Source organism: Schistocerca cancellata, chromosome 2, assembly GCF_023864275.1.
Source record: "Schistocerca cancellata isolate TAMUIC-IGC-003103 chromosome 2, iqSchCanc2.1, whole genome shotgun sequence".
NCBI lineage: Eukaryota > Metazoa > Arthropoda > Insecta > Orthoptera > Acrididae > Schistocerca > Schistocerca cancellata.
Genome location: NC_064627.1, coordinates 138,755,426 through 138,769,408, shown reverse-complemented (window position 1 = coordinate 138,769,408; position 13,983 = coordinate 138,755,426). Strand labels below are relative to the sequence as shown.

The 13,983-nt window shown below is 45.5% G+C and overlaps 1 protein-coding gene across 2 annotated transcripts in view; it reads left to right on the top strand.

The window, feature by feature from the left end:
- The window catches only part of LOC126161414 (prohormone-2-like), a 297,507-nt gene that overhangs the window by 238,546 nt on the left and 44,978 nt on the right, over nt 1–13,983 (top strand). For both annotated transcript variants that reach the window (XM_049917204.1, XM_049917203.1), the window contains exon 7: nt 456–655. In XM_049917204.1, coding sequence (XP_049773161.1) covers nt 456–655 — 200 coding nt within the window. The remainder of the gene's footprint in view (nt 1–455; nt 656–13,983) is intronic.

Genomic DNA, 13,983 nt, shown 5'->3' with positions numbered 1-13,983 from the left:
AAAGCTTGGGGAAACTTGAATAAAACCTACCTGCATTCAGAAAAAAAATAAATAAATGTTGTATTGTTTATTAAAAGTCCCTCATATACAGAGTGGGCAAAATGAAACTATTCAGAAAATATTTTGTGCTGCTTAAGATAGGAAACCCAAATTATAGTGTCTGCAGTCAGGATGGATAATGTAAGCTCAGTTGCCTGTTTTAAGGGGCATGAAATATTTTCCGGGCCAGTTTCATTTTGCGCACCCAGTATAACAACTGAGCACGTCTAGGAGGTGCTATGAAGACATTGGATGAAGTTGTGGCGGAATGGACTGCACTAGTCAGAAGACTGATGAAAAATAAATGTGTAAAGTAACTGATAGCGTTCTTCCTTAGTCTCGCTTTAATCCTGAGTATTTTCTTTTTATTTAAGACTATGTGAGACTAAATCTCATTCTCCTGTTATTTTTTGCAGGTGAGTGGCTGGAAGGTCCCGTCTACTCATCGGCGCTGGGGCCGCACTACGCCGTGGACAGACGCGCTCTCTACGTCCCGGATTACTCGTACCAAGTGCTCAACCCGTTCACCGCTTACCAAGTACAGCCGGACAAGCGCGACAGTCGCTGGAATGGCTATTCCAAGGGCAAGCGCTTCATGGTCTCCAGGAAGAGGGATGTGAGTATAACTTGGCACACAGATTAAAACCACACTTCAAATTATATGCACTAAACCATTTAACAGGCGCATTTCTTTGGTAAGAGTTAAAGCGCCTCTAACCATCGATGTCAAAGTTCACCGTTTTGCGTATCTTCATAGCCCTTCCAGTATACAGGGTGTTTAAAAAAGAATATATGTATTTCGAATGCAAGATGGTTCAAATGGCTCTGAGCACTATGGGACTTAACATCTGAGGTCATCAGTCCCCTAGAACTTAGAACTGCCTAAACCTAACTAACCTAAGGACATCATACACATCCATGCCCAAGGCAGGATTCGAAGCTGCGACCGTAGCGGTCGCGCAGTTCCAAACTGAAGCGCCTAGAACCGCTCGGCCACACCGGCCGGCATTTCGAATGCATATATTTATCAAACTTCAAGACATAGGAATATGAAACTTCACACACACATTTACGAACCTCTCAAGTTCAGATTACAGGTGTTCAATATGTCCTTCATCATCGACACGAACAATATCACATCGATACTCAAATTCCTCACATAGTCGAGCAAGCATGTCCTTCGTCACTGATGTTATGGCAGTACGGATCTGGTTCTTCAGCTCTGTCAGGCTCTGTGGGAGTGGTGATACATAAACGTTGTCTTCAACGAAACCCCACAAGAAGAAGTCAGAGGGTGTCAAATCCGGTGACTGTGGAGCCCAGCTAAGACATGCGAAGTCGCCAGCTCCTTGACGACCAATCTAACGGTTCGAAAAGTTTCATTGAGATATTTACGCACTTGGCGACTCCAGTGAGGGGGTGCCCCGTCTTGTTGAAAAATGAAGTTGTCCTCGTGCAGCCTCGGAAAGAACCAGTTTCGTATCATAGCGAGATACTGCTGTCAGTTAACCGTGTTTCCAACAAAGAAGAATGGGCCGCATACAGATGATCGGGATATCGGACAAAACACATTGACTTTGGGCGAATGTTCAGTGACTGCATGTGGGTTCTGTTGGTCCCAATTTCGAACATAGTGTTTGTTTACCTGACCACTAATATGGAAAGCCGCTTCATCACTGAACACGATGCATTGTGCGAAAGTGTTATCATTGACAATAGCGTCAAGAATCTCGTTATAAAATGCCACACGTTTTCGTTTGTCATCAGGACTCAGAACTTGTGACAGCTATAACTTGTACGGCTTCATAACCAACCGACGTCTCAGAACACGCCAAATTGTTGATGTAGGGAGTTGTAACTCCCGACTGGCACGACGAGTTGATTTTGAAGGACTACGTTGGAAAGCAGTTTGAATTCGTGCAACACTTTCTTCAGCAACACGAGGGGGCCAGGACTCTTTGTTTTACATACACATACAGTATCTAGAAACTGTCGATACCATCTGCGAATGTTCCAACCATTCGGAGGATCAATTAGGTACCACAGCCTGAAACATCTTTGCACTGTAATCATGGAATTGCACTTCGCAAACTCGAGAACACAAAATGATTTCTGCTGCGGAGTAGCCATTTTAAACATATAACGGTTACCAGGTAAATCAGAAGACAACTGACATCTAGCGGCTATTAATATAAACTAGACTATGTATTCGTTTCTCTAATAGCCGAGCCGCGGCGCAGCGATCGATAGTTTGGACAAAATAATACTCTGTAATACGTATATTCTTTTTGAGACACCCTGTATTTCGTCTATATAGTGCCCCACAGCTCGCAGCAATTTTAAAAAATATATGTATTACAATAATAACAACAATTTTGTAAACTGAAGGCGGCTGGGGGGGGGGGGGGGAGGGAGGAAAGGAAAGGGAAAGAATTAATAATGTCAGCTGCGTCGGGACTTTATGCGGAATCAGCGGCGACGAGTAAAAGTTGGTGCCGGATCGGGATTCAAATCCGGAATCTTCGTATATGTCCGAAAGAACAGATACCCTGCATTCATATAATTGATACTTGTCTCAATGGACTGTGAAACTACAACCTTCGGTGCGGATGTTGTTATATGTTCGACCTGCAGCGGGAATCTAAAATTAGCGAGCACAGAGGACATGGTCCGGACCTGCAGATAGGCTATGATGGGTGGAAACGTGAATTAGCCGGGGAGCGTGCCGAGATGCTCCGCCCATTTGCGGTAAACACTGTGTTCGGGTGGCGCAGTGGTTAACTGCCTAGTAAGCGGGAGATGACGGGTTGGTATCCCAGTCCGGCCCACACTGTCATTCGTCGCTGCTGATACCGCATAAAGTCCCGACGCGGCGGATATAATTGATTTCTTCCCTTTCCTTTCTCACCCTCTCCACCTTCAGTTTACAAAATAGGTATCACAGTTGTGAATTCTGCGTGGTGCCTGTTCTTCCGGACATGTCGAAAATAACAGACACCACCATTTTACGAGGGGCGTTTGAAAAGTCCGTGCAAAAATAAAAACATTTTTTTTATTTTTCGACAAGGTCTCCTTTTAGACTTACACACTTCGTCCAACGCTGTTCTAATTTGTCGATACCTTCCGAATAATAGGAATTGTCCAAATCTGCAAAATAGCTATTAGTTGCTGCAATCACCTCCTCGTTTGCATAAAATCTTTGTCCTGCCAGCCATTCTTCAAATTGGGGAACAAATAGTAGTCCGAGGGAGCCACGTCTGAAGAATAGAGGGGATGTGAAACGAATTGGAATCCTATTTCCATTAATTTTGCGATCACAACTGCTCAGGTGTGTGCTGGTGCATTGTCATGATGGAAAAGGACTTTTTTGCGGTCCAGTCGCGGGTGTATTTCTTGCAGCTCGGTTTTCAAACGGTCCAATAACGATGAATAATATTCACCTGCAATAGTTTCACCCTTTACAGATAATCGATGAGGATTATCCCTTGCAAATCACAAAAGACAGTCGCCATAACCTTTCCGGCCGAAGAAAAGGTCTTCGCCTTTTTTGGTTCAGATTCTCCCTTGGTAACTCATTGTTTAGATTGTTGTTTGGTCTCAGGAGTATAGTAATGTATCCATATTTCATCCACAGTGACGAAACGACGCTTAAAGTCCAGCGGATTCTTCCTGAACAGTTGCAAACCATCCTTGCAACACTTCACATGATTCCATTTTTGGTCAAGCGTGAGCAATCGCGGAACCCATCTTGCGGATAGCTTTCTCATGTCCAAATTTTTATGCAAAATATTATCTACCCATTCATTCGAGATGCTCACAGCACTAGCAATCTCACGCACCTTAACTCTTCTGTCATTCATTACTATATCATGGGTTTTATCAATGGTTTCTGGAGTCGTAACATCCACAGGGCGCCCAGAACTTTCAGCATCACTTGTGCCCATATGGCCACTCCGAAAATTTTGAAACCACTTGTCAACTGTTGTAATTGAAAGTGCAGAGCCACTGTAATGTTTATCAAGCAACCTGGTGTACGTTCTTTCCAAAGATGCTAACTAAACATGACCTCGATACGCGCTGGTGGTGCCATCTCTCGGACGTTGCACGGACTTTTCAAACGCCCCTCGCATATAAATAATAACAATACTGAAATAAACCTGTATTAACTATCGATTTAGATTATCTGATCATCTCTAGATGTTATAAAATAATTTACAACAGACTATTCCTAATCTGTATCGACGTCTATATTCTAACAGCCACATTACGGTGTGAGGCGGAGAGTACGTTCTGTACCAGTGTCACTTCCCCACCTTTCCTGTTCCATTGACGAATGGTGCGGGGGAAGAACGTTTACTAATCCTCCTTGTGGACTCCAGTCTCTCTGATTTTAACCTCCATTATCTTTTCGCAAGATATACGAGCTTCATTTGAAACGTTATGCACGCTGTAAGACAGAACCAAAGAAAATATTTCCACAGGCTTTCCATACCATCTCCATTCTTGCTTATGACAGCTTCCCAAGTTTTTCTAACTTCTGTATTCCGCATACGGCGGCTTCACTGTTGAACTGTCTGATTACTTGGGTCATCTCACTGGAGGCTTCATCAGTTGTGTCAAAACGTTTTCCATAGACTTGCTCCTTCTATTTGGGGAACAAATCAAAGTGTGGTGGGCTCATATCAGGATTGTATGGTGGGAGGGGAAATATGGATGGGAAATATTTTCCATCCGTATTTGTCGATCGTTTCTCTCACTTGTAGAGCAATACGCGGTTTTGCATTGTCGTGCAAAATGAGGACATCACCTGCAAGCAGGCCTTCTTTGACGAATTTTCGGACAAAAACATTTTGCAGAAGCGGTTCGTAGTACGCGCCTGTTACAGACATCCCCTGGCCACTCTGTTTATAGCTATGACTGCATTCATGTCATACGCAAAGATCACATCAGCTTCACCTTTGATTGTTGGCGGTGGAACTTTTCCTGGCGTGGAGAGTCGGAACTTCCCCATTTGACGACTGACACTTCAGTTTTGGCTCAAAATCTAGTAGCCAGGCTTCGCGAAGTGCAACAACCCTTTTCACAAACTGTTCTCCGTCTCTTCGATAACGTTCAAACAACTATTCTGCGATTCTTTTGTGACCTGCTTTCTGCTTTTCACTCAAATTATGTGAAACCCATTTGGCAGCAACTTTTTTCATCGTTAACTTTTCAGTTCTGATTCTGTAAACTGAAGTGAAAGACATTCTGGTCTCATACGCAATTTGCTCACATGTTTTTCGTCGGTCCTCTCTCAAAATGTCATTAACAATAACCTGAGAGGTGTAGGCCGTTGCAGTTGATGGCCTTCCACTTCTTGGGTTGCCCTCAGTGCTCACCCGACCTTCACGGAAACAAGCAGACCACCATCATACTGTGCTAAGGTCCACTACACATCTCTCTCAAAGCGTTGTAAATTTCAGTTGGGTTCTTTCCACGTAGGGATTCGATTTTGATGTAGGAACACTGGTTACTATGTGTAATCCAACCTCGCTCAATTTCAGCTTCCATTTTAAAACTGAATTGCTCACGACACAGCCGTGCGAACCATCAAACACATATACGACCGCCACGCCTAAGGCCAAGCTCACAACTGAGATGAATTTCAAGCTGACCATAACGGTAGCACAGTGTAAAGAACTTCTGAAGTGACCCTCGTACGTGCATGGAAGAAACATAACGCTCGACTCTCACAGGAACTTACGCTCTAGAATATCAACAGTACACAAAACCGTGATTCACAACCACTGTCTTGTAGCATCTGCCATTGGAGTTGAATGAGCATATCCATGACGATTTCTTGCTTACTAGATTAACCTGTGACAAAACGGGCTGCTGTTCTTTGGATATTCGCTATTTTCTGAATCAGTCGCATCTGGTGTGGATCCTAAACTGATGAGCAATATCCAAACATGGCTCGAATGAGGTATTTGTAAGCTGCCTCCTTCGTGAATGGACTACATCTCCTGCGGATGCTTCCAATGGATCTCACAAGTAACCCCTTGAATGCGACGTCGTAAGTTCAGTCTTTAGTAAGGCTGATTTGAAAGTGTTGTGTTGACAGTTATGACAGGAAAAAATATTAGCTGCTAATGACCGGCCATCACGACTGTGACAGAAAGTGAGTGTCCGGGAGGTGCAGAGATCAATGTTATGTGGGGTGTATCTACAGGGTGTTTCAAAAATGACCGGTATATTTGAAACGGCAATAAAAACTAAACGAGCAGCGATAGAAATACACCGTTTGTTGCAATATGCTTGGGACAACAGTACATTTTCAGGCGGACAAACTTTCGAAATTACAGTAGTTACAATTTTCAACAACAGATGGCGCTGCAAGTGATGTGAAAGATATAGAAGACAACGCAGTCTGTGGGTGCGCCATTCTGTACGTCGTCTTTCTGCTGTAAGCGTGTGCTGTTCACAACGTGCAAGTGTGCTGTAGACAACATGGTTTATTCCTTAGAACAGAGGATTTTTCTGGTGGTGGAATTCCACCGCCTAGAACACAGTGTTGTTGCAACAAGACGAAGTTTTCAACGGACGTTTAATGTAACCAAAGGACCGAAAAGCGATACAATAAAGGATCTGTTTGAAAAATTTCAACGGACTGGGAACGTGACGGATGAACGTGCTGGAAAGGTAGGGCGACCGCGTACGGCAACCACAGAGGGCAACGCGCAGCTAGTGCAGCAGGTGATCCGACAGCGGCCTCGGGTTTCCGTTCGCCGTGTTGCAGCTGCGGTCCAAATGACTCCAACGTCCACGTATCGTCTCATGCGCCAGAGTTTACACCTCTATCCATACAAAATTCAAATGCAGCAACCCCCCAGCGCCGCTACCATTGCTGCACGAGAGACATTCGCTAACGATATAGTGCACAGGATTGATGACGGCGATATGCATGTGAGCAGCATTTGGTTTACTGACGAAGCTTATTTTTACCTGGACGGCTTCGTCAATAAACAGAACTGGCGCATATGGGGAACCGAAAAGCCCCATGTTGCAGTCCAATCGTCCCTGCATCCTCGAAAAGTACTGGTCTGGGCCGCCATTTCTTCCAAAGGAATCATTGGCCCATTTTTCAGATCCGAAACGATTACTGCATCACGCTATCTGGACATTCTTCGTGAATTTGTGGCGGTACAAACTGCCTTAGACGACACTGCGAACACCTCGTGGTTTATGCAAGATGGTGCCCGGCCACATCGCACGGCCGACGTCTTTAATTTCCTGAATGAATATTTCGATGATCGTGTGATTGCTTTGGGCTATCCGAAACATACAGGAGGCGGCGTGGTTGGCCTCCCTATTCGCCAGACATGAACCCCTGTGACTTCTTTCTGTGGGGACACTTGAAAGACCAGGTGTACCGCCAGAATCCAGAAACAATTGAACAGCTGAAGCAGTACATCTCATCTGCATGTGAAGCCATTCCGCCAGACACGTTGTCAAAGGTTTCGGGTAATTTCATTCAGAGACTACGCCATATTATTGCTACGCATGGTGGATATGTGGAAAATATCGTACTATAGAGTTTCCCAGACCGCAGCGGCATCTGTTGTTGAAAATTGTAACTACTGTAATTTCGAAAGTTTGTCTGCCTGAAAATGTACTGTTGTCCCAAGCATATTGCAACAAACGGTGTATTTCTATCGCTGCTCGTTTAGTTTTTATTGCCGTTTCAAATATACCGGTCATTTTTGAAACACCCTGTATTACGCTTCGCGAAATGGACATCGTCGACATTCCAGAAATGTTGAAGACAAACCATTAACTTGCACCGTGAACACCGAATGAAAAATGGCGCGACACAGTGATTCTAAATCTACATCTACATCTATACTCCGCAAGCCACATGACGGTGTGTGGCGGAGGGTACCTTGAGTACCTCTATCGGTTCTCCTTTCTATTCCAGTCTCGTATTGTTCGTGGAAAGAAAGATTGTCGGTATGCCTTTGTGTGGACTCTAATCTCTCTGTTTTTGTCCTCATGGTCTCTTCGCGAGATATACGTAGGAGGGAGCAATATACTGCCTGACTCCTCGGTGAAGGTATGTTCTCGAAACTTTGACAAAAGCCCGTACCGAGCTACTGAGCGTCTCTCTTGTAGAGTCTTCCACTGGAGTTTATCTATCATCTCCGTAACGCTTTCGAGATTACTAAATGATGCTGTAACGAAGCGCACTGCTCTCCGTTGGATCTTCTCTATCCCTTCTCTCAACCCTATCTGGTACGGATCCCACACCGGTGAGCAGTAGTCAAGCAGTGGACGAACAAGTGTACTGTAACCTACTTCCTTTGTTTTCGAATTGCATTTCCTTAGGATTCTTCCAATCAATCTCAGTCTGGCATCTGCTTTACCGACGATTACTTTTATATGGTTATTCCATTTTAGATCACTCATAATGCCTACTCCCAGATAATTTATGGAATTAACTGCTTCCAGTTGCTGACCTGCTATATTGTAGCTAAAGGATAAAGGATCTTTCTTTCTACGTATTCGCAGCACATTGCACTTGTCTACGTTGAGATTCAATTGGCATTCCCTGCACCATTCGTCAATTCGTTGCAGATCCTCCTGCATTTCAGTACACTTTTCCATTGTTACAACCTCTCGATATACTACAGCATCATCCGTAAAAAGCCTCAGTGAACTTCCGATGTTATCCACGAGGCCATTTATATACAGGGTTATTACAAATGATTGAAGCGATTTCACAGCTCTACAATAACTTTATTATTTGAGATATTTTCAAAATGCTTTGCACACACATACAAAAACTCAAAAAGTTTTTTTAGGCATTCACAAATGTTCGATATGTGTCCCTTTAGTGATTCGGCAGACATCAAGCCGATAATCAAGTTCCTCCCACACTCGGCGCAGCATGTCCCCAACAATGAGTTCGAAAGCATCGTTGATGCGAGCTCGCAGTTCTGGCACGTTTCTTGGTAGAGGAGGTTTAAACACTGAATCTTTCACACAACCCCACAGAAAGAAATCGCATGGGGTTAAGTCGAGAGAGCGTGGAGGCCATGACATGAATTGCTGATCATGCATCTCCACCACGACCGATCCATTGGTTTTCCAATCTCCTGTTTAAGAACCTGCCGAACATCATGATGGAAGTGCGGTGGAGCACCATCCTGTTGAAAGATGAAGTCGGCGCTGTCGGTCTCCAGTTGTGGCATGAGCCAACCCTTTGATTTCCCCTTACAGAGGCATCTAGAAGCTTTAAACTGCGCATACCATCGCCGAATGGAGTTAGCAGTTGGTGGATCTTTGTTGAACTTCGTCCTGAAGTGTCGTTGCACTGTTATGACTGACTGATGTGAGTGCATTTCAAGCACGACATACGCTTTCTCGGCTCCTGTCGCCATTTTGTCTCACTGCGCCTCTCGAGCGCTCTGACGGCAGAAACCTGAAGTGCGGCTTCAGCCGAACAAAACTTTATGAGTTTTTCTACGTATCTGTAGTGTGTGGTGACCATATGTCAATGAATGGAGCTACAGTGAATTTATGAAATCGCTTCAATCATTTGTAATAGCCCTGTATATTGCGAACAGCAACGGTCCTACGACACGCCCCTGCGGGATACCTGAAATCACTCTTACTTCGGAAGATTCTCTCCATTGAGAGTGACATGCTGCGTTCTGTTATCTAGGAACTCTTCAATCCAATCACACAATTGGTCTGATGGTCCATATGCTCTTACTTTGTTCATTAAACGACTGTGGAGAACGGTATCAAACGCCTTGCGGCAGTCAAGAAACACGCCATCTACCTGGCAACCTGTGTCTATGACCCTCTGAGTCTCGTGGATTACAAAGATTCGCACCGTCAAGATCAAAGTCCTAACGTAACGTACCAGATCGGGTTGACGGAGGAGATAGAGAAGATCCAAAGAAGAGCGGTGCGTTTCGTCACAGGGTTATTTGGTAACCGTTGTAGCGTTACGGAGATGTTTAACAAACTCAAGTGGCAGACTCTGCAAGAGAGGCGCTCTGCATCGCGGTCTAACTTGCTCGCCAGGTTTCGAGAGGGTGCGTTTCTGGATGAGGTATCGAATATGTTGCTTCCCCCTGCTTATACCTCCCGAGCAGATCACGAATGTAAAATTAGAGAGATTAGAGCGCGCACGGAGGCTTTCAGACAGTCGTTCTTCCCGCGAACCATACGCGACTGGAACAGGAAAGGGAGGTAATGACAATGGCACGTAAAGTGCCCTCCGCCACACACCGTTGGGTGGCTTGCGGAGTTGTTTTTTTTTTTTTTTACTAGCTGCTTATATTTTGCGGAGTATAAATGTAGATGTAGATGTAGATGTAGATGTAGATGTAGAAACCTAACCTCCTTGATAGTTACAAACTGTACAGGACGTTCAGCTAGCAGCTAGGTATCCGCTCTTAAAGAATGCGTATACAATCATATTGGTATAATGAGGTGATGAGATCTGATGGAGTGCAATGGAATGCAACCGATTGCGAAACAGTTTGTCGTGGAGCTTATCGCGAAACTGGCTATACTGTAGCAGTAGCTAATATGTTTCATAAGCACGGAAAAAAAACGTATAGAGGCGGAATATGTCCAGTGGTTCCAGGTGGTTTGAACTGTAACGTCACACACTTTTTAGGAGGGATAGTGGGCTGTAAAGGGGTGTGACTTTTGTATAGAGACCAGGAATCAAGCAAAAGCGAATTATGTTGACCAGTTGCTGGCCATAAGCAGTGCTCATACGACTGTCGTAGTTCTCTTACGATCATCTTCGCACTCTTGTTCGCTGTGACGTAAATATCCTCTACTGCCCTTCCTTGCAAGATCAGGCGCACGAGAAACAGTCGCAGACTACACTCCTGGAAATTGAAATAAGAACACCGTGAATTCATTGTCCCAGGAAGGGGAAACTTTATTGACACATTCCTGGGGTCAGATACATCACATGATCACACTGACAGAACCACAGGCACATAGACACAGGCAACAGAGCATGCACAATGTCGGCACTAGTACAGTGTATATCCACCTTTCGCAGCAATGCAGGCTGCTATTCTCCCATGGAGACGATCGTAGAGATGCTGGATGTAGTCCTGTGGAACGGCTTGCCATGCCATTTCCACCTGGCGCCTCAGTTGGACCAGCGTTCGTGCTGGACGTGCAGACTGCGTGAGACGACGCTTCATCCAGTCCCAAACATGCTCAATGGGGGACAGATCCGGAGATCTTGCTGGCCAGGGTAGTTGACTTACACCTTCTAGAGCACGTTGGGTGGCACGGGATACATGCGGACGTGCATTGTCCTGTTGGAACAGCAAGTTCCCTTGCCGGTCTAGGAATGGTAGAACGATGGGTTCGATGACGGTTTGGATGTACCGTGCACTATTCAGTGTCCCCTCGACGATCACCAGTGGTGTACGGCCAGTGTAGGAGATCGCTCCCCACACCATGATGCCGGGTGTTGGCCCTGTGTGCCTCGGTCGTATGCAGTCCTGATTGTGGCGCTCACCTGCACGGCGCCAAACACGCATACGACCATCATTGGCACCAAAGCAGAAGCGACTCTCATCGCTGAAGACGACACTTCTCCATTCGTCCCTCCATTCACGCCTGTCGCGACACCACTGGAGGCGGGCTGCACGATGTTGGGGCGTGAGCGGAAGACGGCCTAACGGTGTGCGGGACCGTAGCCCAGCTTCATGGAGACGGTTGCGAATGGTCCTCGCCGATACCCCAGGAGCAACAGTGTCCCTAATTTGCTGGGAAGTGGCGGTGCGGTCCCCTACGGCACTGCGTAGGATCCTACGGTCTTGGCGTGCATCCGTGCGTCGCTGCGGTCCGGTCCCAGGTCGACGGGCACGTGCACCTTCCGCCGACCACTGGCGATAACATCGATGTACTGTGGAGACCTCACGCCCCACGTGTTGAGCAATTCGGCGGTACGTCCACCCGGCCTCCCGCATGCCCACTATACGCCCTCGCTCAAAGTCCGTCAACTACACATACGGTTCACGTCCACGCTGTCGCGGCATGCTACCAGTGTTAAAGACTGCGATGGAGCTCCGTATGCCACGGCAAACTGGCTGACACTGACGGCGGCGGTGCACAAATGCTGCGCAGCTAGCGCCATTCGACGGCCAACACCGCGGTTCCTGGTGTGTCCGCTGTGCCGTGCGTGTGATCATTGCTTGTACAGCCCTCTCGCAGTGTCCGGAGCAAGTATGGTGGGTCTGACACACCGGTGTCAATGTGTTCTTTTTTCCATTTCCAGGAGTGTACTTTTCACTTCCCGCAGCACAGCAAATAACTTTCCAGACGATCTACCATCCAGATTAACAGTCGGCATAATTGTATACGAATGCATTAAGGCATTGATGTTAGTTGATCTTGATGAAACTCTTTTTGTGCCTCTAATTTCCATTGTTCTTTTCATATGCGTTTCCTCTTCAAATTCCGATTGGTCGGAGTTGAAAACAAATTCATTACTGAACGACGGGATAAGTTTATCTCATCTACAAATTTTCGGGCCGATTCCGCAGTTTGCTGAGCATCGTCAGGTTTACGCTTTGTTTAAAATTTTGTTACCTTACGTCCTGCAGTTATGTAGTATTGATTGAAGTGTAACCATGTACTGCTTCCTTTGAAATCACTGTAATGTATGTCGCGGAATTTGATGTGCATAACGTAATAGGTCACTATCATGCACATCCTTATATGGGTTGTGTGTATTACGCTTCACAAAATGGACATCGTCGACATTATTCGAGCGTTCTTGAAACGCGCAAACAGCAGTTTTTGTAACAAGTGCGCCTTGTCCTCCCTTGAATATTATTAGCTTTTCTTATACTCTACACTTGTCATATTACTGTGGACTTACTAGAAATCTCTTCATAATTCTTTTTTACGGCGCTGCAGATGATCTTCCGTGTGCCTAATTATGTTTAGTACCTGCTCCTTGGATAGCGATTGTCCTTTAGTACGTTTCACTGGAGACGGGATTTGTGGCTCCCCGTCCGACGAGGATTATGAACGACATGGCTCGACACTTGTTTCAGTATCACTTTCACTTATTAAGCAAGTATCGTCATTATTGTACGTCTCAGGTACATTGTTCACGCAGTCGAGCGTATACGACACCGTACATTTCACTGACTCATCTTGCAGAAACACTAGTATTCATCTACCACTTCTTTCCCACTCTGCGAAATTCCTCGAGTTCCTTTCTAACGAAATGTCAATTTCGGCAGCTACTGGAGACATAATGCAATGATTTCCTTGCTCTGTTTTGTATCAACACCACCAACTGTTGTGAGTTACTCGTCGACTAAACAGTTCTACTATGCTCCGTAGCCTCATGCTGTGCTCACCATGGGATACCTCCAGTCCTGCCCCACGTTGCCATTAGCAGTCCCTATTGTGGTTGCATGGCAGACAATATGTGGTGCGTCGAATGTCGAAAGCATCATCGCCGTTTGCGACCTCACACGCGAGGGGTCCCTTGTCAGTCTGGTATCTGCCTTATCCTCAATTAGTTTTATATGGACGTTCCACTTTAAAACGCCCAGTAGGGTTACTGGCAGCTATTTTATGTATGCGACTGCTTAGAATGATTAGTTTGCAATATTATAATCAAACATAATGTGTCTTTCTGTCTGTTTATGCGCAATACGTTAAATTTCTTTATGTTCAGGATGAACTACTAAATCCTGCACATAGGATCCTCGACGGGCTTCCCTGGAATTCTCTACAATTTTATAGCGTTGCGACTGGCCTGTATACGACATCATCATCCGCGAGAAGCCTCACAGAAGTTGCAAGACTATTCACAAGCTCATTTACATGTAAACTGCGAGAAGCAACAGTTCTTACTCCCTTGGAGTATGCCCAAGTTGCTTTCACGTCTGAATATTT